The sequence below is a fragment of the Podarcis erhardii genome, assembly GCF_964252035.2.
Source record: "Podarcis erhardii genome assembly, chromosome: 13".
Lineage (NCBI taxonomy): Eukaryota > Metazoa > Chordata > Lepidosauria > Squamata > Lacertidae > Podarcis > Podarcis erhardii.
In genome coordinates this window covers 19,805,137-19,831,716 of record NC_138502.1, presented here as the reverse complement: position 1 = coordinate 19,831,716, position 26,580 = coordinate 19,805,137, and the positions used below count along the sequence as shown (strand labels likewise).

At 45.3% G+C, this 26,580-nt stretch overlaps 1 protein-coding gene and 1 long non-coding RNA gene across 11 annotated transcripts; one reads left to right on the top strand and one right to left on the bottom strand.

The window, feature by feature from the left end:
* The first annotated feature begins 125 nt into the window (after nucleotides 1-125).
* GREP1 (glycine rich extracellular protein 1) lies at nucleotides 126-24,070 on the top strand. 10 transcript variants are annotated; one of them, XM_081837128.1, is made up of 18 exons: nucleotides 126-218; nucleotides 4,167-4,223; nucleotides 4,534-4,578; nucleotides 5,289-5,333; nucleotides 5,553-5,612; nucleotides 7,684-7,713; nucleotides 9,469-9,513; nucleotides 11,327-11,359; nucleotides 12,675-12,725; nucleotides 13,110-13,175; nucleotides 15,514-15,567; nucleotides 17,198-17,266; nucleotides 17,782-17,856; nucleotides 19,106-19,183; nucleotides 19,895-19,957; nucleotides 20,252-20,338; nucleotides 23,364-23,417; nucleotides 23,637-24,070. In XM_081837128.1, the coding sequence occupies exons 1-18, from the start codon at nucleotides 158-160 to the stop codon at nucleotides 23,660-23,662; spliced, it is 999 nt and encodes a 332-aa protein (XP_081693254.1). In that variant the 5' UTR covers nucleotides 126-157; the 3' UTR covers nucleotides 23,663-24,070. The 10 variants fall into 10 exon arrangements, with proteins under 10 accessions (XP_081693254.1, XP_081693253.1, XP_081693252.1 ...); XM_081837127.1 differs by having other exon boundaries at nucleotides 12,672-12,725; XM_081837126.1 differs by having other exon boundaries at nucleotides 11,324-11,359.
* LOC309327724 lies at nucleotides 20,468-26,444 on the bottom strand. Its single transcript, XR_014150629.1, has 2 exons — nucleotides 26,039-26,444; nucleotides 20,468-22,174 (listed from the first exon to the last, which is right to left on the bottom strand). It is a non-coding gene; the product is annotated as an uncharacterized lncRNA (long non-coding RNA).
* Between the last annotated feature and the right edge of the window lie 136 nt (nucleotides 26,445-26,580).

Below are 26,580 nucleotides of genomic sequence, written 5' to 3'. Positions count from 1 at the left end.
CACGGTAGAAGGGAATGTGGCCCAGACACCCAATGAGGAGAGAAGGTGGGAGGTGGGCGGAGCATAAGCAGGGAATAAAAGGGGCTGCCCCCCCTCCAAGTCCTATGGGCACCCAGAGACTCTGAGAAGGTACTGCAGACTCTTTACAGTGGCCAAGATGAATCTTTGCACCTCGCTTCTGCTGTTGTGCCTGGCCAGGGTCAGCCTGCAGGGCGGAGGTAAGTCTGGGAGACGGACATGGAAAAGGGGACAAACAGAAATAGACAACAGAAAATTCAGTTTTCGTGCTCCTCTTAGAGGGATAACACCATTTTCCTAGGAGGGAAATAATGCACAGTAGGGACTGTTTGCAAGAGATGGGGAAGGGAGACAAGATAGAAGCTTGTTTTTAAAAAAATCAAAAGAGAGAGAAAGCGAATAGAGAATGTGAAGCAGGATCAGTAAAGGCCATGGCCTGAGGGGGGAGGGTGTGGATGGGGAGGTCCATTCAGCCTCCACTCCTGTCTTAGTCCAACGCTCTAACCACTACACCAAGCTGCCTTTCACATTGCACCAGCAATGTGATGTTGGTGAGACACTTTGTTGGGGAAGATGAAAACAAATATTACAGGTGCTTTTAAATGAGGGCTATAAGGGCTGGCATTCTATAAAATGTAAATCTGGGCACCAGAATGCAGTGAGAGGTGGGTAAGGAGGATGCAGGAACTGGGTAATTTACATTGAAGGAGATCATCACTCATATGTTGCCAGGTTTCCCCTTGACTACTGGAAGTTTGGTATTAAATTTAATTATTCCTGCACTCCCAACTGAGCACCCCAAAATGCAGGGATAGAAAGATTTACGCGAAGGAGCTAGGGCAGCCTCTGCCGACCAGGTGCCCTGAAGGCTGATGGGAGTTGTAGTCCAAAACACCTTCAGGGCAGATGCTGGGCTTGGAGCATATCCTTCATTTGCAACAGAGTCTTAATTGAGGTATAGGACTGTGCTGTTCAAAAGAATGGAGAGAATTGTTATGCTGAAGAGTTACAGTGCAGACCCATGAATGCTCACTCTGAAATCTGCCCTGCTGTTTCCAGTTAAGTGTGCACCAGAGCTGTCAACTTTTCCCTTTTCTTGCGAGGAATCCTATTCGGAAGAAGGGAATTTCCCTTAAAAAAAGGGAAAGGTTGACTGCTATGGTGTGCACCCATAGGATTGTAGCTTCAATGAGGGTGGGTGGGTCACAACTGGAGCAAAAATAAATAAACTTTATGTCTCTTGCGTATCCTCTTTTGCATCCACAAGGGACAGGGAACAACTATGGGGAGAGAAGCACAAAGGTACTTCTCAGCTTAATGACCAAAAGTCATCTGCTTCAGGTCACTTAATGAGAACTGGCTCATCTTCTGCAACTCCCTCTCAATTTTTTAATCCCCACTAGGAAGAACCCCATCCTGCCTCTTACAAACTCTGTAACTGCCACTGATTTTATTTCATTCATTTAGGATGCTTCCAGGCAGGGACTTAATACTGGAAACGAGTTGTTGGCAACATTTTTTTTATTATTATTCATTAAATCTGTATATCACCCTTCATATGTAGAGCTCAGGGTGGTTCACAACATAAAAATACAAGACAAAACATGAAAAAAACCACAAACCAATAAAAAAACCACCACCCATCCCACAGACACATTTAAAAGGGTATTGCTTGTTCGTTTGTTTTACTTGTTTTCTGTCAGAAAGGGTAAATCTGTATTGAATTAGGAAGGTGGGAGAAATGAGTTAGCATTGTGATGCAGCCGTAAGCAGCACCGATCCCACAATAAACATCTACCTGGAAGCAGCTTGATTTTCTGTACTACCTTTCTGCTGAATGGCAACTTCTTCAGGTTCTTAAAATCAGTGTGTGTGTGTGTGTGTGTGTGTGTGTGTGTGTGTGTGTGTTAAAAAACAGTAATTGCAACAAAACCAAACAAAATGCAGTAATATATTAAGGCACCAGTTTGATATTGCTGCCACTAATGGTGCTCCATGCCAAAAATCAATTAAAGCAACATAATGCACCTTCAATAACTGTTCCCTTAAGTCTCTTGTTTCCTCTTCATTTCCCATACTTTTTCCCTTTGGTATCATGCTACTTACATTAGGAAGTTGTCTTGAACCAAATTGGATTGTTGCTCTGTCTAGCTCAGTATTGTCAACTCTGACTGGCAGAAGCTTCCCAGGGTTTCAGAAAGGCCCCTGGAAATATTGGGGAGTGAAGTGGAGACCTTTTGCATGAAAGGCAACGTGTGCTTCCACTGAACTATGGCCTGATTGTGATTCTTCAGACAGGGACTTCCTTGTTTGTTTGTCTTGGGACAGCGCTTAGGAGATTTTACCTGCTTTGTAAACAAGTAGTTAATATTAGTACCCATGAGTCATAACCATGGTACAGTGGTACCTTGGGTTAAGAACTTGATTCATTCCGGAGGTCTGTTCTTAACCTGAAACTGTTCTTAACATGAAGCACCACTTTAGCTAATGGGGACTCCCACTGCTGCCGCCACGCTGCCGCTGTGCGATTTCTGTTCTCATCCTGAGGTAAAGTTCTTAACTCAAGGTACTATTTCTCGGTTAGCGGAGTCTGTAACCTGAAGCATCTGTAACCTGAGGTACCACTGTAGTTAATTCCAGAATAGGTCAAAGCTAATGGCAATTGTGTGATCATTGCATAGGGTCCCACAAAATGACAGCAGAACTTGTGCATTGCAAAGGGGTCAGGAGGCTGCAAGCCCCATGGAAATTGGAGAGGAGCCCCACAAACCAACTTTCCTTTCATAACCCCAACATCCCTCTTTGGCCCCCGGGCTGTCCAAAAAGTCCAGGCTCAGGGCAACGATTGGGAATTTGCATACTGTTCCTTCCAGGTCACATCTCTACCTGGCACAAGGATGCCACATTCCTTCCATGCCCCGGGCAGCCCTGCACACACAAAGACCTCCTTCTCAGGGGAGAGGGGACTGACACCCCCTTGCAAAGCCCTGAAGGCAGGCAGGCCAACTCCCTGAGCCAGGAGACAGGGTGGGACCCAGGTGGGCCAGATGGCCAGGGTGGTGAAATAATCCTTTGGCACCTGGGACTCAGGCTTTGAAAGGAGCTTTGTGGAAGGGCCCAGAGCCACCTTTGCTGGGCCTGACAGGGCAGAATGATGGATGCTTTCCGCCAGATGTTGAGAGGAGAACCAATCTCTCAGCAACAGGAACAACCAAGAGTCTTGTGGCACCCTGAAGACTTAACAGATTTATGGTGGCGTAAACTTTTGTGGACCAGAGCTCCTCTTCGTCTGCTGGCCAACTGAAGACAAACCTTTCATACATCTGGTGAAGTGGGCTCCAGTAATCCATGAAAACTCACTCACCATCTATGTTTGCTAAGGCACTACAAAAGCCTTGATTATTGGACGGAAAGTGTCTATCACAGCTGCCTCTTCTAGATGTTCTGCAAAACATGCTGTCCACTTACAGCCCAAGGAACAAAGTGTGAACTAAGGACCCAAGAAAAACACCCTGATGGTCATGAACTTGGAGGGCTTTCAAGTGGGATTAGGAGGGGGAAAAACCATGGGAGATAAAAGCTGTCAATGCTAATTAGTCATGAGGATGACTATGTACGCCTTCCTGTGCTGGAAGCAGGTTGCCTCTAAAGACTGGTTGTTGAGGACCACAAACGGTTGGGTGCTGCTGGTTGTGGGCTTCACTTAGACATCTGGTTGGCTTCTGGGGGAACAGAACACTGGAGTAGTAGTAACTGAGCTAAGTCTGATCCAATACATTTTGCTGCCTGAGACAAAGCAGCAATCAGCTTGCACATGCGCCCGCACGCACGCACACACACACACACACACTCATATGGTCAGGTCAAGGTGCATAACTCATTGACAATCTGCCGCTATTTCACGATACCCCAAATCAGCTGCCTAAAGCAGTCGCCTGCTTAATGGTAGAGCTGGCCTAGATCCAGCAGGGCTCTTGCTATGTTCTTCTGCTAAGGCAGTCCCTTTCAAAAACCAGTCTATTGAGTTATAATTAACTTTATGCTAGAGGCTTGGTGTGTAACAACAATATGGGAAGTGATAAGGCTCAGAAATATAAATAAGGTAAAGGATGTATGTGATATCCAGTCTCATTCCCTTTTTCTTCCAGCATTTAAACCGCAATCAAATGGCCGGGCAGGTCCTTACTTCCCATCCCTGATGAGGGGTAAGTGTCCTGCGTCACACCCACCCCTCAAAAGTATATAGTGTGCAGCTGCTAAAATCAATGGGATAATTTTTTTTGTCCTCACAATCCAGTTCAATGAGTGGCTTTAAATGTGCATATATTGACCCTGAACTAGTTCCTGTGCATACACAAAGGCTGACTGATGCCTCTGAAAGATCTCCTGCTCTTTGCTTTCTGTTTCATGGGGCTTCCCTCATTTCATTCACCCTGCCCTGTTGGCTCTGCTGAACCACCCACAGCCAGTACAAGAGGGCAGTTCATACTTTGTGGTCTGTATTTCATCCCTTAGGAGGAGGAGTTGGACTGGGACTGGGACCAGCTGGAGCCAAGGCCGGTAAGTTTTGCGCCAGATCTTGAGGTCGGGGTATGGGGTGGAGGGTGAAAATCTAGACAGAATCAAATACCCATCTTAGCATTTGCTATAGGATTATCATGCAGTACTTAAGACAACAAACTGTTGCTTTTATATCGGCCGGGTGGTATAATAGAGCAATGCATCCATTTAAAATGTGGTGAGCATCTGATAGTTACTATACTAGCTTTTTAGTGTTATTATAAATAACTATGTCATTCATAGTAACTCTAGAAAGCTCGTAGATTTCCCACAAGGGACTTACCTGCATTTTAAGTATTTCAGCTCCTCAGAAACAAATCCTCTTTGTTACAATATGCAATAGTTTGTTGTTCTTTTCCAGCTGTCCACCTTCACAGCATTGCCCAATTCTTTAATGAAGCAAAATTTGGAAGGGGATTTGGTTTAATTAATTCACACACACCACACTTCCTTCAAGGTGCTCTCTCACTGACAAATTATCTTCACACCAGGCCTGTGAGGTAGTTTTAAGATGAGAGATAGTCACCCACAGCGAGTTTCATGGCTCAGCAGGGATTTGAACCCAGGCCTCATTAGTCTACATTGTACATAACATATGGGAACTGCCAAGGAAAATACCATGTTGTGGTTTGCAGTAAGCCCTGATCTGTTATGATCACTCTACTTTCATTTCCCCTAGCTATAACCTCCTTTGTTTTTTATTCCCACAGGGAAATATCCAGGCTATGGGGCCCAAGGATTGCCAGCAGGGCTGGGTAAGTTTAGCTGTGATGGTGGCCTTAAATACAGAGGAAGAGAAAATAATAATAATAATAATAATAATAATAATAATAATAATAATAATATTTCAAGCTGTCAATTCATATGCCAAAAGCTGACTGGAACAAAAATGTTCCCTCCTAAAGAGATTATTAGGGCTTGGCCCACGCTGGTGGCAGAAAGAGGATGACAGAGAGAAGTTTCTGCTTTTGTAGGTGCTCAGAATGGATTTGGGGCTGCTGGACCAGGCTTCGGGAACAAACCAGGAAAGCCAGGTGAGCAGGACATGGAATGACATCCAGGGGAAGGATGTCCTGCATCCGTCAGTGGGGCCACTGCTAAGCCATGGACCATATGAAATGTAGAAACATGGTTGGTCTTTGCCCAAAGATAAGGGTTATTGTTGCAACCACCAAGGGCATTAGCAGGAACTAAGCAACCTTTCTCAGTTGTTTCCAGAACACAGGAAGCTGCCTTCCATTCGTCAGACCGTTGCTTCCTCTAGCTCAGTTTTGTGTACACTGACCGGCAGTGGCCCTCCAGGATTTCAGACAGAGTATCTGCCATCCCGTTGTGGTTTAACCCACAACGCGGGTGGCGCTGTGGGTTAAACCACAGAGCCTAGGACTTGCCGATCAGAAGATCAGCGGTTCATAGAATCATAGAATCACAGAATCATAGAGTTGGAAGAGACCACAAGGGCCATCGAGTCCAACCCCCTGCCAAGCAGGAAACACCATCAGAGTACTCCTGACATATGGTTGTCAAGCCTCTGCTTAAAGACCTCCAAAGGAGACTCCACCACACTCCTTGGCAGCAAATTCCACTGTTGAACAGCTCTTACTGTCAGGAAGTTCTTCCCAATGTTTAGGTGGAATCTTCTTTCTTGTAGTTTGGATCCATTGCTCCGTGTCCGCTTCTCTGGAGCAGCAGAAAACAACCTTTCTCCCTCCTCTATGTGACATCCTTTTATATATTTGAACATGGCTATCATATCACCCCTTAACCTCCTCTTCTCCAGGCTAAACATGCCCAGCTCCCTTAGCCGTTCCTCATAAGGCATCGTTTCCAGGCCTTTGACCATTGTGGTTGCCCTCCTCTGGACACGTTCCAGTTTGTCAGTGTCCTTCTTGAACTGTGGTGCCCAGAACTGGACACAGTACTCCAGGTGAGGTCTGACCAGAGCAGAATACAGTGGCACTATTACTTCCCTTGATCTAGATGCTATACTCCTATTGATGCAGCCCAGAATTGCATTGGCTTTTTTACCTGCTGCGTCACACTGTTGGCTCATGTCAAGTTTGTGGTCAACCAAGACTCCTAGATCCTTTTCACATGTACTGCTCTCAAGCCAGGTGTCACCCATCTTGTATTTGTGCCTCTCATTTTTTTTTGCCCAAGTGCAATACTTTACATTTCTCCCTGTTAAAATTCATCTTGTTTGTTTTGGCCCAGTTCTCTAATCTGTCAAGGTCGTTTTGAAGTGTGATCCTGTCCTCTGGGGTGTTAGCCACCCCTCCCAGTTTGGTGTCATCTTCAAATTTGATCAGGATGCCCTTGAGTCCATCATCCAAGTCGTTGATAAAGATGTTGAATAAGTCCGGGCCCAAGACAGAACCCTGTGGCACCCCACTAGTCACTCTTCTCCAGGATGAAGAGGAACCATTGATGAGCACCCTTTGGGTTCGGTCAGTCAGCCAGTTACAAATCCACTGAGTGGTAGCATAGTCAAGACCGCATTTTACCAGCTTCTTTACAAGAATATCATGGGGCACCTTGTCAAATGCTGAAATCAAGGCAGGCTACATCCACTGCGTTCCCTTCATCTACCAGGGTTGTAATTCTGTCAAAAAACGAGATCAGGTTAGTCTGACATGACTTATTTTTCAGAAATCCATGCTGACTATTGGTGATCACTATTGGTTTGAATCCCCATGACGGGGTGAGCTCCCATTGTCCCATTGCTCCTGCCAACCTAGCAGTTCGAAAGCATGTCAAGTGCAAGTAGATAAATAGGTACCACTCCAGCAGGAAGGTAAATGGTGTTTCCGTGTGATGCTCTGGTTCGCCAGAAGCGGCTTAGTCATGCTGGCCACATGACCCGGAAACTGTACGCCGGCTACCTCGGCCAATAAAGCGAGATGAGCACCGCAACCCCAGAGTCGGTCACGACTGGACCTAACGGTCAGGGGTCCCTTTACCTTTACCTTATCTGCCATCCCTACCTGGAGATGCCGGGTATTGAATCTGGAACCTGCAAAGCAGATGCTCTACCATTGAGCTAGAGTCCTTCTGCAGTCATTGATATTGCCTGTCCATCTGTTGATGCTTTCTGCCTTTCTACAGGATACAGAGTCCCAAATGGATATGGAGCAGGTAGGATGGCTTCTCTTTCCCACTTCACTGAAGCATGTCTCCATTTCTTCCTGCCTCCCATGCACATGAGAGGGGGAACAGGATGAACTGGAATTGAATGGCAGAGCTGGGTGGCGGACAGTGTAGAAAAGAGCAACCATGTGATCGTGGGGCTCTTCCGTACAAGGAAATAATAATAATAATAATGTATATATATATACGTATATATATGGTGTTTTCAGAGAGAGACTTAATCACTTACCAGCAAAATTCAAGTTTCGCAATTTAAACTGAATTTGTGCACTTGCACAACAATTGCTCCAGGCTTTCAGTTTGCAAACAATAAAAAATAAAAGCATGTGTAAAGGAGCAGGTACATGGCAGAGATTTGTAAAATTATGTCCAGTGCAGAGAAATTAGAAAGGGAGGTTGGTGTTTTGTTTTAGCAATCACTACATGTATTTATTTATTTATGGGTGTATAACCCACATTTTCAGGCAGAGTACAACATATAGGGATAAAATCAACAAGAGGTCTATAAAAAGACCATTAAAAATAACAATAAAACAATAAATATCAATAAATACTGGTTAAATGAAAAATTCATGTTGTACTGGCCTGTCTAAACAAACCTCTTGCAGGTTTAGGATTGTGTGCGTCTCTTGCTCTGTTCATGACAGTTAAGTGCCCTGCTCCCCCAGTCTCATTCTGCTAGCATGTCTTCTGAAAGGAGGGAAAGCTATGGGGCTTGCAAGCACCCACAGATGCTGTTCATGAATCTGGCTCAAGTGCCAGCCCTGGTGGTCCCCATTTCAATTCCAGTGTACAGGGTAGGAAGGACAGAAGCAGCATTTACAATACACCTTGGTGTCTTCAGACTGATGCCTTTCCTCTCCTTCTGGGGAGTCTCAGTGCCCAGAGCCAAGGACATGTTGGTTCTCTGCCCATAGCTGTCAACTTTCAGATTTGAAAATAAGGGATCAGCAGCCTGGAAAATAAGGGATCAGCAGCCTCACCTGTCCCGGAGACAGTCTATGGGATATTTAACAATCCGGGATAGAAACATAGAATCATAGAGTTGGAAGAGACCACAAGGGCCAATAGCAGCGGGAAGCAGCGGGAAACGACGCTGAAATAAGGGAATTTCCCCGCAAAAAAAAGGGAAGGTTGACAGCTATGGCTCTGCCCACCCTGGCAAGCCAAAGTGCATTGTATCCAAAGCTGGTCAAGTTATTTTGGCAAAAAAATAAAAAAACCTCACTGCCCCTCCCTTCTCACTTTGCTTAACGTGTTGTCAGGTTCAGTGGTTTAAGGTAAGCTGAGATCTGTTGGGCTGGGGTGTGTGATTCCTTTGCCCAACTGCCTTTATATTTATATTTATTTCTATTTAACAGTGATATTTATAGACTATCACTGTTCTCGAGTCAGAGATTCAATCACTTACTGGCAAAGTTCAAGTTGCACCATCAAGGCTGAATTTGCGCTCTTGCACAACAAACTCACTTCCCCCCAAGGTAGGACTTTTTGCACTAAGGAAAGTGCAGTGAAAAGTGTGGGGTGTAGCTTGACACAAAGTCTTCCAACCTCCCCACAGACAAATCAGAATGAATGCTCCATAAACAGGTCCTCTGCAAGTGACCTTAAGTTGTTGTTTTTAGTGCCACTCAGATTTAAAATGGAAATTTGAATAAGCAAATGTAAATTCCACTTAAAAGAGGGGAACTAGACGGGATGTTTCTATTCCATCGTCGTTCATGATGCATCTTCGCCTTCCAGGTTATAGAGGACTTGGTTACCCTCGTGTTGGCCTCCCCTTGGGAAGTAAGTCAGATACCTTTACTTCTTCCTTCTGTCTCGTTACCTGTTCAACAGGTACCTCACTTACGTGCTTCGCTGTTCCTTTACTCTCTTAACATTCCATTGGCTAAACACGTCTCGCTCGAATAACCCTCCATTTTAAAAAATGCTTGCCAAGACTTTTTACAAACTTGGAAGATCGCGAAGTGACCCAGCTGCACTTCTTGGCAAAAACACCAACCCTTCTGCTTATTTTACCCTTTTGAGAACTGTTGGCCATCCTCCTTCATTTTCAGACCCTGGAGCTGAAGTACTGGACATTGGATGCTGTGTATTTTTCCTGTGGTTTCATCTGAGGGTGCTTTCCCTCCCACTAATCATGAGATTGTTTTTTTGCCTTTTGGTGTGTCCACGTGCGTTAATGTTTTGATCCTCCAGTGTTTGGTGCAATTTGGCCTAACGGCAACTGCAAGACTCCATACACTCCAGTTATCTGTTTTGCTAGGAATCATTTCTATTCTGTGTTCCATGTCTGCAGAAAACCACTGTCTGGTTGTTGTTGTTGTTTTGCCTTACAAGGGTGCATTGTTAAAATGCTGATGGTGCAAGATGCTCGGATACATCATTTTCCAGGGTTCAGCCCTTTCCTCCAGAAGTTACCTGGGGGAAAGCTTTTATGGTACGGTAATCTCGGATATAATATGGACAGCTCTTGACTCCAAACACACACCTGGCACCCTGATCACTACATGAGGGTGCTTGGATTGAGCAGAAGGGTCTCAATATGCATCTTGGAAGGCTTGGAAGTGACAAAACACTTGAAAGTACAGAAGGGAGGTTTACCCCACAGGGTTGGTTTTCAAACACAGGGCTGCTGATACTATCCAAAAGATTAATTCACCAATTTCAGTAAGCATGAGGTTCAGTGAAAGAGAATAAATCTGCAGAGAACTTCTTTTCTTTTTTGCATATGTGAATAGGGGGTTGGTGGGGGTCAAGATTATATGGTCTTTTTGGAGAGACATGATCTGACATAAGTGTGAAGATGTGTATCTTACTGTATTGTGAGCTATGCAGTTTAGGGCAAGAACCATGGTACTCGGATTAGTGCTTATTGTTGTTCTGTGATGAAAGTTTACAACTTTTTAAAAAAAAGTTCTCTAGAAGTTACGCATCTGAGTGTAGTAGCAGATCTCACTTGTCTATAGTGCCCATGCAGATGAATGCCAGAAGGGGAATTCATCTTGAGCAATATGTGCTTTCCTTGAAAGAAAAATGCAAGCTTCTAGTGCAGGGGTTGGCAACCTGTGGCCCATGGGCCACAAGCAGCCAACGGGGGTCTTTAATGGCCCACGAGCCACTCCCAAACCGAGCCATCCGCTCGGCGAGTCCCCTTGCTTCTGTGGCGCCAAAAATCACGTCTGTGCAGATGCAGACGCTGGAAATCGCTTCTGCGCAGATGCAATCTAGCCTACAGAGCAATCTCAGTGAGAGTGAACCGGCCCAGGCCAGGTAAACCTTGCCAACCCCTGTTTTAGTGCATGTTGGCTGTAGCAGGGTCCTGTGAAACCTTCAGAAGGTAGAGATGGGCTCAGCAGAATTTTCAGTGGCCACAAAGCAGGTCCTGACTGAGCACTCTGCATAGCTCTTTACCCCTTTCTATGACTGCTTGAAGCAGAGAGGTAGACAAAGTAAGTACACTTAATCTGAACATTTATACAGATCACATAAATTTAATTTATGTAGATTTTTTAAAAGTATGAAGTACACAAGCCTGCTCTTATTCTTTGTACCTAGCGTTCTGGTCTGACCCAGTCTCTTTCTCCTCACTCAGCAGGCCTTGGAGCCAGAGGCAAGCCTTCCAAATCAGGTAGCAGTACTTTCACCATCAAATGTTCCACTGGGAAATACCACCCCCCAACATTAGGGCTGTGTGTCTGCTGCAATTATGTATGTGTACAGAATTCATAATTCCAACAATCCAAAAGTTCTTCTCCAGGCTGCACTTTAAATCAAGCCACTCTCCTTCTCTGGCAACTTGATTTTGGGGACATCATGATCCTGGTTGTTACAGGTCCTGAGAAATGGGGTTTTCCAGGTTGCCTGAGTCCTTAGTATGGATGGAAGGCACTTTGGAAACAGCAGGGCTCCTTGTTCCTCAGATGCTGTTGCAAGCATGCTCAGCAGTCCCCCAAAGTCCTTCCTACTGCCATCACTGCCACTAGATAAAGGGAAGGGAGCAGCAGGGCAAGGTAAAGTATTCTGTAGAGTGTTGGTTGGGGGAGGCATTCGGAAGGCCGATTGAGCTTCTAATGGTGTAATCAGGAGTTCAATGTGGCCAGGATTTCAAAGTTAGGCTAGTGGGGGAAATGACCTATGTACGCAGGTGGCGCTCTGGGTTAAACCATAGAGCCTAGGGCTTGCCGATCAGAAGGTTGGCGGTTCGAATCCCTGCGATGGGGTGAGCTCCTGTTGCTCGGTCCCTGCTCCTGCCAACCCAGCAGTTCAAAAGCATGTCAAAGTGCAAGTAGATAAATAGGTACCGCTCTGGTGGGAAGGTAAACAGTGTTTCCGTGCACTGCTCTGGTTCGCCAGAAGCGGCTTAGTCATGCCGGCCACATGACTTGGAAGCTGTTTGCAGACAAACGCCGGCTCCCCCGGCCTATAAAGCGAGATGAGCGCTGCAACCCCAGAGTCGGCCACGACTGGACCTAATGGTCAGGGGTCCCTTTACCTTTACCTTTACTGATGTTTTAGGGAATAGCTTGGTTTGCCAATCTCAGTTCTGAACTGAGGCAAGAAGAGTACCACTAGTCACAACCTTCAGATAAAGCCAGTGGTGGCTTGTCCACTAGGGGAAATGGAGCGCTGCCCCAGTAACCCCATCCTGTTGTCAGCCAGCCTTCACCTGCCGGCCTTCCTATTTACAACCTACCCAGGGGATGACGCTGCCTGTCAGCTTCCTCCTCACTCTCAGTGTTGCCTTAATAGAACTCAGCAGGGAGGGGGAGGGCGGTAAAGCTAGAATTAGTTGGCTCTGCCTGTCACTGGCTCTGGCGCCACCTACTGCTGGGCTCCCTGCCTTCTGTGCTACCATACCCAACAGGCACCAGCCACAACTGAGTGAACCCTAGATATCTGTGCTGATCTGTGAAAAGAGAATGTGTTTCTTTCTCTCTTAGCAGGTTATGGGGCAGGGCCCAGTACTGGTGGCTACCCAACAGGAGCACAGCAAGGTGAGCTGGGAAAGATGGATGGGGCCTCAAAACAAACAAACAAAAAAGAAGAGAGTGGGGTTTGTTGTTAACTTTCCTAAGGATTAATTTCGCCAGAGAGGGGTATTGGGGCCCAACACTGTTTAGTAAATATGTCATCTGAGCTAGAGCCTCTGTATTCCATTTCTAGGGCTGGGACACCTCATTTGTAGGGAGAAAGCACTCTGCCCATGCTGAGATACAAGCTCTTTCTTATTTTGACCCCCCCCCCCCTCAAATGAAACCTGTCATCATAAACCGATTTTGCCTTGTGCAGACCAGGGAGGAAGGGCAGGGGAGAGGAAAAAAGGAGTGATCACTTCCATCCACAACTGATTTTTCTTTCCTGCATGTTTTGTACAACAGCCTATATCGGTGGAGTTGGAGCCGGAGGCTACCCAAGCAATGGAATCCATAATGGATATGGCAATGGTGAGAGAGACACGCTCTGATATTCTGCAGTAAATTAGTACAGGGGAGTCAAATGTAACTAGTGGCAGAGTTGCTTTTGGCCATAGACTGCTGTGACACAAGCATGTTTATCCTCTGCCCCAGAAACAAGGAGCCAAGCATGTGAAAGGTCTGGTCAAGAGACTTCAGGCAGCAGGCCAGTCAGACTAGAAAGTACTGGGCTAGGAGGATCAATGGCGTGACTCAGTATTAGGCAGCTCCTTATCCTGACATTACTTTGCAGAACATGCCCTTTTATTGTGTGTGTGTGTGTGTGTGTGTGTGTGTGTGTGTGTGTCCCTTTTATTTTGTGTGTGCGTGTGTGTGTCTATGCTGCTATCCCATGTTTGGGACACTTATCTGCAAAACTAATACATGCTTCTCAGAAAGCTCACCCAAATCTTTGTGGTAGATCTGTTGCATGCAAAGTCTTGTCCACCTTCGTTATCTATCATGGTTAGGACTGCTATACATCAGGAATTTCCTGGTCATAGAAGAGTTTGGATTTGATATCCCACTTTATCACTACCCAAAGGAGTCTCAAAGCGGCTAACATTCTCCTTTCCCTTCCTCCCCCACAACAAACACTCTGTGAGGTGAGTGGGGCTGAGAGACGTCAGAGAAGTGTGACTGGCCCAAGGTCACCCAGCAGCTGCATGTGGAGGAGCGGAGACGCGAACCCGGTTCCCCAGATTACGAGACTACCGCTCTTAACCACTACACCACACTGGCTGGAATACTGCAGTCAAAAACAATGTCCAGATGGGAATTGCTGGAATGTCCAGGAAAATCTGGACATATGGCGCAACCCATGTTGGAAGTCGAGATTTTTATTTTTATTTTTTGAGATTTGGGGGGGGGGAGCTTTGTGTCCAGATTTTCACTTTTTGAAATATGGCAAGCCTAATCGTGGTACCAACTCAAAGGCACTAGCAGTTGAGCAAAATAATGCGGAAATAATACTTTTCAGCCAGTGCATACTTGTACAAAATGGCAATGAAAATATATGCCCAGAAAATAAAAATTATTCTTAAAAAAAAAAAAAGAAAATATATGCCCAGAAGGTGGAGCAGTTGGCCAACATATTGAAAAGTCTATCTGAACAGACATATTGCTGCCCATCCATCCATTTATTCTACAGGGAGTGCTAGAGCAGGGGGCTCTCACTTTTTGCCCCTCTGGGCCTATCAGTCACAAAATGGTGGTGCAGGGGGCAGAGCCAGTCACAAAATGATGGCAGATGGAGGCAGAGTTTGGCACCATCAGCTGGCAATTACTAACATGGTTTTCTACTGACAGCTAATCCATCCTTGGGAATTGCTGAATTCTTTGCCGCAGCATTTTCCTTGGGACAAGAAATCCCATAGCTCAGCTGTCCTAAAGCAAAGTACTGTACAGACATTTGCTCTGGAGGTATTTGGCTGCCCACCCCCACCCCTTTTAGGCAGAATGTGCTGATCCAGAGACTCTTAAGTAGAAAAGACTTTTTCTGTTTTTCCCTTTCCCATCACTGCATGCCTCTTGAAGTATTTTTACCCATCTCCTGCAGTTTTTCTCCCATTTTACTTTCAGACTCAACTTGTACCTTATTCCCCCACCCTGAGCAAAAAAACCTGTGTTTCTTTCATCCCTCCTTTCTGGTCCTTTTACTTCTTCCTCCCATAGCAGCTTAACTCTCATATCTCCTCCCTTTGTACCCCCGGTTTATTAATATTCATAATTATTATTTAATTACAGTGGTACCTCTGGTTGTGAACGGGATCCATTCCAGAGGCCCGTTCACAACATGAAAAGCCTGCAACCTGAAGCGCCGTATCTGTGCAATGTGCGACACGAATTGGTCTTGTGCACATGTGCGATTGGCGAAACCTGGAAGTACACCTTTCTGGTTCTTTCGGGTCGCTGCAGGACGCTACCTGAAAAAACGTATCATGAAGCAAACGTAACATGAGATATGACTGTATATTGAAACATTTCTTAACCTTTTATCACACTTCCTAAATTTCCTTGAACATCTCTCTTTCCCCTCAGAGAAAGGAGACCTTCCTTCTTCCCAAAACCACTTCTCTGTCTCCCATTCACCTTTATGCAGCATGATGCAACTTCATCCAACCAAAAGACTATTGCATGGGGCAGATAACTGAGGAGGGGGCAGTGGGCTGGTTGTGGCACTGAGGCCCATCTGAAAGTGGCCTAAGGCCCACTGTGGGGTTCCAGACCACTGTTTATGTAACACTGCTCTCGAGTCCATATTCAGCCTGAGTGGAATCAGTTTCTGTTTGGTTTGGGAAATCGTAAAGATGCGTTTTTTCTTTCTCAGGCTACGGAGCTGGAGGAAATGGATATCCTGGTGTTGGATATGGAAATGGGAATGGTTAGTATTTACTCCTCACATTTTATTCTCCTTCCCCCCTCCCTCCAAGGAGCTTGGAGTGGCATTTTAGCACAACAACCCTATGACACACAGAGCCGTCTTTCCTATTGGGCTTACGGGCACGTTGCGCCAGGGCGCTGGCCTCTCAGGGGCGCCCCAGCGAGTGGGGGAGTTGCACGGCTTTGCCGACAGCCTCCCTTTTCCCTGCATGTCTGCCAGGTGTGCCCCATCAACCATATGGCTGGCGGGCATGCAGCTTCCTTCCCAAGCCTCCGCAGGAGGAGAGCGATCCCCGCAGAGGCTTAGGAAAAGGTCGACAACTCTGGGAAATGGACGCGCTGGAGGGATCTTTGAACCACGGCGCCGGATATGCTTAAGATAGCCCTGATGACACATTTTAGACTGCAGAGTGGGTGGCTTGCTCAAGCCTGTCCTGTGAGTATCATGGCTAAGTCAGCATTTGAACTCAGGTCTCTCAAGTCAAAGTGCCACATTGGCCACTATGTCATATTGGTAACGATAGGGGAATAAATTTAGGGCTAAGATTGGGTAAGTGGAGGGGAAGATAGGGCGTTTCATCAGTAGAGGCGGGGGGCGGCGCGGTTAGTGGATAAGAAAGAGACAGGCTACAGGACTTACCCATTGGCTCGCTTTGACTCAGCTCCAGAACTTCCTTTCAGTGTCCTGAGATTCAGCTGCAGAATATGTGAATTAATGCTAAGAAAACAGCACACCTGAGCCCGTGTAAAGGGCCTTTGCCTTCCACTAAGGGCCAAGCTAGATGTGTTTGGGGCACGGTCCATGCCACATGGAACAAGTCACAGGAAGTTCAGACAAACATTTTGAGGCTCTGTTTGCCCTGCTGCTTTCCCCTGAGAAAACCCGCGGCTTAGCGCTGTATTAGAACAAAGGGCAATCAGGTTTTCTGTGGATTGCTGTTGAATCTAATTTAGTGTTAAAAGAGTGGATTTTCCAGGGGGAAGTGGCAGGGCAAAGGCAAAACTGTTCCGACCCATGCCGAGAAAGCATGGGACAAGCAGAAGTATGGATGAGCCCCCTGTGTGAGAAACGACACACATGCCAAAGGGAAGATCCTTTTAAAGAGGGATAGGTCACATCTTGCTCCCAGAATTGATCCCTGGACTACCTCAACAAAAGAAATGGTAGAAGGGGGTGAGAATGATTGCACAAGACAAGCTGCTGCCAGTCAAGAGCATATTGTTCTGGGCTAGATTGACAAATAGCCTGACACCAGTGTTGAGCACCTTCCTATATCCATGAGCAGATCCCCCGTCTGTGTAGAACTGGCTAAGAGTGCAACAGTTGGACTGCGTAGGTTTCCCTGCCTTGCAAGACAAACAAGAGCTTCAGTGGAAGGGGCAAATGAAAAATGACATGGGAGTAAAAAGGCTAAGCTCGCCTTCTGCCTTGACTGCATTTGATCAGCTCTTACCACTCATCACAGGTCTCCTCCATTTCATCTAGTAACTGCAGCTCCCATTAGGGAGAAGAATCAGAAGATGAGGAAGGGTTGATCCCCTGATACACTGCTTCAGAAATGAGCCATTCTAGGTTTTGAGACAAGCAGGCAGGGAGGGGCTGTATACTGAGCCTTTGGGTGTCTTTGCAGGTGCCCGGGCTCCCTATGGCAGTCAATTAGGAGGCCCTGCTGGAGATCCTGCTGCTGCTAAATATGGAGGTAAGACTTTATTGTGCTCCCTAAGGGAAAAGAGACTTCCTTCCTTCCTACATAAGGCAACTGACAAACAGCCTGACAAAGTTTTGTGCAGCTTGAAGGGGAGCAGAGTTGACTTGCAAAGCATTTTAGCGTCAGCTAGCCCCGAGGGGGTGAAACATGCCTTAATTGCTGCATAAATGACTTGGGAAACATAGGGAGGATGAAAATGGCCTGGGTGTGACTGTGCTGAATGTTTATTGTTTTACCTGTTTAACTGTCACGGCTTCTCCCAGAGAATGCAGGGAATTTTTGTTCGGCAAAGGTGCTGACATTTCCTTAAAAAGCTAGTTTCCTGAAGGGGAAACAGAATGACCCTGAAACCACTTGGTGCAGGTGTGTCCTCCTGTGTCAGCATGGGCGAATTTCTGTAGAATTGTTCTAAGGTGTGGGAAAGAGGGGTGCCAAAGGGGCAATCAAGGCATCCTCTCTGTGACCTTCTGTTGCCCTTCCCTGGGCTCCTATGATCTGCATTACAGGGACAGGGCAACTCCCATACAGTGGGCAGCCAGAGGCTGCTGGCCTGGGAGGAGACTATGGTGCTGGAAGATATGGTAAGTTAAGACAGCAGGGCTCAGCAAATAACTAGAGTTGGAAGGGGTAGGTGTGCCTCAGACTGGTACTCTGTATGACTGCAGGAAAAGCACAATTTTGAGTCAAGTGCTGATTATTTCAGGTACAACTAAAACACGTACACAATCTGGGGTCCCAAATGTAGTGCTTTTGGGGTTCTCATGCACCGACTGGTATTCTCAGAAGGCTCTCCCAATTTATTATAAATAAAACCAGGAATTTTTGAGGGCCTTTGGTAGAGGGTTGCCTTTTTTATAGGGGTCAGACCTGCAAAATGGGTATTCTTTTATTTCCACAATGAATTCTTAGATTTGTTTAGGGTTTTGAGGCCCTGGGCCCAAGATTGGAGACCCCCTCAATCAGTGAAGATAGGCTTGTAGGCAGAGCAGCTGTGGTATTAATATATATGCTATGCAGATGAAGCAGATCTGCATGTGTGTCCTGTTTTGCATAAATGGTTCTGCCCTGGGTCCCCAAAGTGAAGAGTAAGTAGCTGTGAAATATACTTTACTCTTCTTTGCGTAGACTCAGGGCAGAACCATTTATGCAAAGCAGAACACACATGCAAACCTGCTTCATTTGCGTAACATCTGTGTCAGGGGTCGGCAACCTAAGGCCCATGGGCCACAAGCGGCCCTTGGGGGTCGTTTAACTGGCCCATGCACCCCCACCGCCTGCTCGAGGACCCCCACCACCTGGGAAGCTGTGCACGCCTCCTCCCTGTCAGGAGCGCTGGAAATAGTGTTTGCGCATGCATGCATGCACACTCCGGCCAACCGCAGCATCTGCGGGACCGTGAACCGGCCTAAGCCACAAAAACTTTGCCGCTCCCTGATCTATGTAAATAGTAGGGATAGGGAACTTGCAACCCAAGACTCCTATCAACCCTGACTGTTGGCTCTCCTGGTTGAGGCTGATGGGCCCTGGAGTCCAGCAACACCTAGAGGGATACGAGTTCCCCATCCCTGATATATAGGCTGCAGAATTCTACTTTTGATGGCAGAGTTGGGGCTTTCTTTTGCTGCAGACTTTTAACTCTTTAGTACACACAGTTCTAGCTGTGACTTGTTGGGCTTAGCTTATAAATTCTTATTGTACATTGTCGTACATCTTGGCAAGTAGTGTGCTTTCTCCAGGACTGGGGTGTGATAGTGGAGGGATTTGTTTTTGGTGGGTTGAGCAATCATATCCCCTTGCTCTCCCAACTTTTCTTCTTCTCATGCCTTCCAGGAGCTCCTCAGAGCCCCTATGGAGCACAACCTGGTGGCTCTGATGGCATTGGTGTAGACCCAGCTGCAGCCAAATATGGTAGGTGAAAGAGAGTCCACCTAAGTCACAGAACCAGAGTAGAGCTTCAAGCACATCCATCTGCTGAAAAGCAGTATGGATTGGGGAACTGAGTACACCAAACTGGTAATACTGAGGTCTAGTTACATGGCCAGTTTTGGCTCTGGTGATAGCAGTTAGTCCCAAAGAACTAGGCACACCAAAGAGAGAGAATGTTATCTGTTAATAGATCAAGTTAGGTTTAGTTTGCTGCGGATACATTAGGGTGGCCAGATGCAAAAAAAAGACAGCTCCTACGCGTTTTAATAGTTTCATGACAAGCTACACCCGCTGATCTTACCTATTCTACACAAATATTAAAGGTGCAAAAGCCCAGCTGTTTTACATCTGGCACCCTGAGATACAAGTTTTGGAATTTAACACAGCTACTCACTGATAGCAAACAAAACTTTCAGATGCATTTGAGGCATGCAGTTAGCAACTGTAAATATTTACATTGCTCTCATTTAATGCCGCCTGTGTACAAAATATGATACATTCTAGATTAGGAGATTCAACTGTTTTCCTTTAGAGTTGATGTTTGTAGAATATATCAACTTGAAGAAGGCTGGGGCTCCTGGATCTTCCTAATCTTAAAAGCCTGAGCTCATGGACTAATTGGTTTGGGGTGGTCTTTTGTTGTTATGCTCATTCCCTCTTTCTCACTCTCTGCTTCCTCTGCATCCTTTGCAGGCAATGGGAACGGAATAGGATATATGAATGGACGAGACTCCCAAGCTAATGGGCTGGGGGCAGGTAAGGCTGAAGGTGCAAGATAATAATAAAAAGCACAGCTCTCAATAGGGTGCAAGAGAGAAACAACTCCTTCATGGAAAATGGGGTAGGAAGTTGACAAAAAAGAGATTGCGTATTGGATTGTATGCTAAAAATGTTGAAACTTAATAAAATGCAAAAAATATATATTAAAAAGGGCACTGCTCCCCTCCCCACCATTGCTCATTAGGGTAGATTTGATTGGGATTGGTGTAATTGGGGATGCCTTTTGCAACCAGTTGCTCTGCTGCTTCACTGGGCTCTTGTTCTGTCTAGCAGGTGCATATGGTCCCTTTTCAGCAGGACAAACTCCAGGAGGGTATGGCAGTCCACTGGGCCCTGGACAAGCACTGGGAGGATATGGTAAGTGCTTCTAAAGTTGTGTTCTCTTGTAGCAGTGAGGAAGAGATTGGATTTCCCTGCCCAAAAGGTATAGAGCTTCTCAACCTTTTTCCGACCGTGCCCCACCCCTGTCCTCTCAGTAGACAGGTAGCTATTTAAATGTTTTATTTGCAAATAGAACATGTTTTATTTATAATACAAAATATTACACAAAAAATATACTTTTAAGTATTTCTCGATCAATGTGACCCTTGTGTTTGATGACCAGAAACAAACTTTTTAATATTCAGTTCTATTGCTGTGAGGGATAACCAAGATCACCTCTGTCTGTTATGTTAAGGCAATTCTGTGCTAGGCTGAGTAAATAATTCACAGGTGGTCTTGAAGTGCATTTGATTTAATGTAATTTACTGCTTTTATTAACATTTGTAGACTCATGCAAGCACCCTGCTAGCGATCTTGAAACCAAGTGTTGTCGGTGAACTACGTAGTGAATATAGAATACTTCTGCTACACCTTTAAAATATGCAATAAATCCTCTGTATCTACCTGTCATAGAAGCAGCACCATCAGTAGCACAGTCCAGAATGTTCTCAAGAGGGATATCTTTCTCACTGATGTACCTCTTTACTTCTTCAAAAACTGTTTCACCTTTTGTTTTAAGCTTTCGAGCAAATAGCATTACTTCTTTCAATTTGTCATCATGCAAATATCTTAACACAAGCCATCAGTATGGCTTTGTTATCTGGAATACACAATTCATCAGTTTGGAAAGCAAACTTTTGAACTTTTAACTGCGAGGCTAGTTGGTTTTCAATATTTTTTGCCATTCCATCAATATACCTTGACACCGATTTATTGTTCAAAGGGATGGATTTGATAATTTCACAAGCATTTTGGTTCATAAAGGTTGATATAACAGATACTACTGGCAAAATCAAGGATTCCTCTTTCCTTGGCTATCAGTTTGGATATCTCATAAGATGTGATTAAACCATTACCATTTAAAACCGATTTCTGAACAAACATTTTCTTCAATGTAGGTCTAGTTTCAAATTTATCTTGCAACACTAGAAAATATTCCAGTCTTGTCTTGTCATTATGTTTTCAAATGCTTCTGCAACTTACATGGACGCACTCTCATTGGAAAGTGTAGTCATACATATCAAACAAGTGGGGCAGATGGCTAATATCCATGTCTACAAAACCTAGCTCTTGTGTATTTCCTTCATTTGTTACATCCGTAACATCGGCAATATCTTGAGGACTCGAATCTAACATTTGCATTGGTGCGAAATCATCAGGCGTAAATTTGTACTGCATCGTTACACGTTCATAATTGTCAAAAAAATCAGTGACTGCGGTTTTATTAAACACAAAACTTAGTGCTGCACTCATATTTTCTGGCTTTCTGAGGTTTATATCCAGATTCCTCTTTCTAAATCCTGCTGCCCAATCTTTCCCAGCACATCTATTATTTTTCCAGGATTCCGGATATCTACACCCCAAATATTCTGCATATTCATAAGCCAAAACTAAGACTTGCTGCAAAGACAGCCCGTAGTGCATTTTACTACAGTTCAATAATTATTCAGTAAACACTTTCTCTTGTTCAGTTGAGAAAACCTGTGCAACAGTGTACTTGGACCCATATATATTAGATGATGCTTCATTTTCTTCAAAACTTTTTCGAAACTTTTCAATGCGATGTTGCAAAGTTGCAGCTTTGATCCTGTATTTGTCAGCTGCCCTCCGTATAGACAATTTCTTTGATATAACCTCAGATATAGCAGTCCTTATGTTCTCCTCATCGATACTTCCTCTATCAGTCTTAGGTTTATAAGTTTGCATCATTTTCTGGAAAACAAAATAACTAGTTTAGAGATTTCATGCAAACTTGTATACAGTATTGGGGCACTATTGTACACTAGTGGGGCACTTTTATACATATCAATGTGCCCTGTTTCTTAGTGTTATCAAAGTACCCCCATGGACATTTTCAGAAAACTAATAATTATTAGTAAAACCACTAAACTTATTTAAAAATCACGTGTAATCCTGATTTTTAAATCTTAACTAAATGACGTAAAACAGTGTCAGAACACTTTTACATTTCATGTATTTTTTTAGCTAGCCATGCTAAAAATACACCTACTCTCGTCAAACGCCAGTGGCTAACTGGTGGGTGGCACGGTCGCAGCTGTTGTACTCGCACATGTATAGACACATTTTAGCAATGTCATGACACAAATAATGTTTCTCAAAACTGAAATATTGTTGGTGCATCAATGTGCCCCGCCTCCCCCTAGGTCAGGCTTCTCAACCTCGGCCCTCCAGATGTTTTTGGCCTACAACTCCTATGATTCCTAGCTAGCAGGACCAGTGGTCAGGGATGATGGGAATTGGAGTCTCAAAACATCTGGAGGGCTGAGGTTGAGGAAGCCTGCCCTAGGTATTGTGTAATCTTATGGTGACAGAATTAATTCATAGCCAAGATACTCAACTAAGTATTGTAGGCTTCTTCTTTTTTTGTGAAGGTAGCTACGGGGTATCATAAAATTAAAAAACTGAAACTTGATACATATGCCAAATAACTTTATATATGTTTGCAACTACAAAATAATATCACTTCTCAGAAATAAAACAGCATTGGAACATCTGAACAAAGACAAATGCAAAGTTATTCTGATTTCGATAGATCTCTACGAGGAGAAGCAACTGAACACAGCAACCACAAAAGGAACGGCAAACATAATGGCTGCAGTCCTAGGGCTGCAGTTCTTAACACTTACTGGGGAGTAACTCATTGAACACAGGACTTGCTTCTGAGAAAGCATGCATAGGCATGCACTGCATACTGTAGTCTTTGCAATGCCTTTTCACACTTTATGTTTTGATAATTGGATGTTTGAGCACTGTGATTTGTACAAAAAGAGGATACAAATGGTCTTGAGTGAATTTCTTGTTTTGGAATAAATGGAAAAGCATTCTGTACACCAAATGAGAGTAAGGAAAAAACCAGTCCTTTTTTTCTGTTTTTCTCTAGGAGGAAAAGAATCTAAGTATGGAATGAATGGTTTTCTGGGAAATGGGTACAGAGGTAAGAAAATGGGATCCCTATCTTTCATAATTGCGGCTGTTCTCTATCCTTACTACTCAGTCTGTTGTACAAATCAGAGCTTCCATAGTATGGTTCCTATCTGATCAGTTTCCATCCCCACTACATGCCTTTCTGCAACCTGTTTCTGGAAGTGCAAGGATGAAATATGGAACAATGCCTGCCTCTTTTTCTACATTTTTTCCCCTTCTGTTTTCCCAGGTCGCTGCTCTTCTGGAAAATGCTGAGGAATGATGTTACTGTGTGGAACTTTCTCTGCAGCAGGATTCAGGCATCCCGGCAACTTTTGGTGCTAAGTGTGATGATCAATGACAACCAAGTTTTCCAGTATAAATGATCCTATATTTCTTTTTCCTGTTTTTATTTTATCATTAGAAACCTTTCATTGTAAAAGAGAAGATTTTACCATGTTGGCTTCTAACACATTATTGAACACATTTTCTAAGGGCTGTTAGCATGTCAAGATCAGTGTTACAGAGATGGACACATGAAGTTGGAAACCCCTTTCCTTCCAAAGAGATTTGACTAATCAATTCCACTTCTTTGGAAGTAGCCTAGATTTGATTCCCATCTTAGTGTGTATCTGGGTGCCCAGGCACAAGTGTCTTTTCAATTAAAAATAAGTAAATCCACAATTCTGTTGTCTTTATCATTCTTGGTGAAAGAATTGTAACATACCAAACCAACCATTGCCTTTCTTTAAACATTCATGTTTTGTTTTTCAGTTGCTGTGGGTTTTCTACATTCTAAACAATACTACCCAGCTCTAAGTCAAATTGAAATATTTGCACTTTTTTGTGCAAAGGATGTGAACAGTTAGAAATATACAGCAAGGTTTGGATCCCTGGGGTCACTTATAGACATTTGAACATGGGGAAAAGCAGGGGAAGGATACATGGGAAACCCAGATGTGTGCTAGCTATACAATCCAACCACAGCGATAATCAGCCTTCTTCGCTAGATGGAGCTGCTGCAACTCCAGATGGGCTTATAATTTTCTCCTAACCAACAGAAACTTCTGTGATCAAGTTTGGCACTTGGGGGTTTCTTTCATTCTCAGCTTCTTGGCCACACAGTTCTCAGAAACAGAACTGTATTTGAAAAAGTGGTACAGTGGTACCTCGGGTTAAGTACTTGATTTGTTCCGGCGGTCTGTTCTTAACCTGAACCTGTTCTTAACCTGAAACACCACTTTAGCTAATGGGGCCTCCTGCTGCTACCGTGCCGCCGGAGCACGATTTCTGTTCTCATCCTGAAGCAAAGTTCTTAACCCGAGGTACTATTTCTGGGTTAGTAGAGTCTTTAACCTGAAGCGTATGTAACCCGAGGTACCACTGTATTGCCATGGGGTTGATGTTCCTTGTCAAGTTTAACAGTGGTCCAGAAATGATTTAGGTTGTGCACTGTGGTGCACATCTGACATGTCTACTTTTATATGCTAGTGTAATAATGGCTACATATTAATTACATCAAAATAATTAATTTAATGTTATGGGACTCCCCGGTTCTTATGAACTATATTAACTGAATGTGAGGGGATTTAAGTATCATAAAACCACTTTAAAGTATGTAAAATGGCAATTTCAATTTTTAACAAGATTGTAATTTTGCCACACACACCTCAACCTGCTACCCAGGGCACATGCCTTTCCCCTACACTGGTTCTATGTACAATTTGTGCTTGTTAACTCAAGCTTGACAGACGGGCTTTTAAAAAGTCTTTTTTTATTATTATTTTTTATTTTTTTGCAGGCTGGCTCTCCCAGTATGACCAAAGGGATGCCCCATCATGGAGCCATTTAGAACATTTATGTCAGTCAGGACAAAGGGTGGGGGGGTTGCATTTTCCAGGTCAGCTGGGGCCCTTGGAGCTCCACAGTACCTTACAAGTCTGCCCTAGCTTCACCACTTCAGCAGACATAGACAATAAATCAGGTGAAGGCACTTATCGCCTGACTGGTGGGGGGGACACTGTTTCCCTCTGCACAGAAAACATCCAGGGAACCCAGAAAACCCAGGTGGATCAACTGAGGCTGAGAACACACCATATATTCAAAACATATCCTCCACTACCACACCAAAGAATCCTGGGAACTGCAACTTACCCTCACAAAACTACAATTCCCATCACCCTTAAACTACAGTTCCCACAGTTCTTGCTGGAGTGGGGGTGCTGCAAACGCGCTTTAAATGTATGGCATAGACAACGACCTGAGTCACTCTCAGGGGGAGTGAGCATTGAATCAGAGGCTCTTCAGAGAGATCCAATGTAGGCTTCCGAGTTCTGGTTCGACCTGTTTGCCAGACCACCCAACAAACAGAACCAGAGTTCGTTTTTCCCTTCGGGATCCTGGAACTGTCGAGTTGGAACGGACACCCCAGAGGTCATCTAGTCCAACTCCCCGTCAGGCGCCGGATCTGGGCGTTAGCAAGGCAGGCGCTTCCAGCGGTTCCCTAGTCTCGGGGTGGGGGGAGGGCAGGTGGCTGAGCGGCTGCATGTAGCCCCCCGCCCCCCCCCAATCCAGACAGGCTCGGGTGGGGGCCCGGCCGCCCGGTATTGTTCGCCCTTCCCCGGGATGCACTGCTTGCTCACACACACTTACCAGTGCTCCTCGCTCGCGAGGAGACGGCAATTCTTCATTTACCGCGACTTCTCCCTCCCGCTCGAGCGAAGGAGGCCGCTTAGGACCACCCGACCACCCGCTTCCAGTTCTTTCTCCTCAGGTGCCGCGTCCGACTGCGGGCCCCGCCTCCCCAAAGGCAAAAAAGCCTCGTCGGTTTCCTATCGAGTGGGCGGCCCAGGGACTCCTCGGCAAGGTCCCCGCTTGCAGTCTTGCCTCCGAGTCCGAGCGAGGCCTTTCCTCTTTCCTCATCCCAGCTGGCCTCGTCCACCCACCTGCCAACGCACTGACTGACTGGGCAAACAAAAAAACCGGGGGCTCACAGTTAAAAGACGCGTTTCCGTTGAAGGGAGCGCTCGCTCGCGCGCTCGCTTGGTCCCTTCGGCCCGTTGCCTTTCACGCACGCATGCGCGGTGACGTCGGGACGCGGAAGTGGGCGGGGCCGTTTGGAATTTTGGCGCGAGAGCGCAAACCGGGCGTTGAGGGGATTCGCGCGCGCGCGCCGGGCAGGAATACACACACCT

Excerpts from the sequence above, each read along its gene's own strand:
- GREP1 (XM_081837123.1), top strand. The coding sequence starts at position 158 with ATGAATCTTTGCACCTCGCTTCTGCTGTTGTGCCTGGCCAGGGTCAGC. Across the intron at positions 15,568-17,197 it reads TGGATATGGAAATGGGAATG|GTGCCCGGGCTCCCTATGGC; the intron begins GTTAGTATTTAC and ends GTGTCTTTGCAG. Across the intron at positions 19,184-19,894 it reads CCCAGCTGCAGCCAAATATG|GCAATGGGAACGGAATAGGA; the intron begins GTAGGTGAAAGA and ends CATCCTTTGCAG.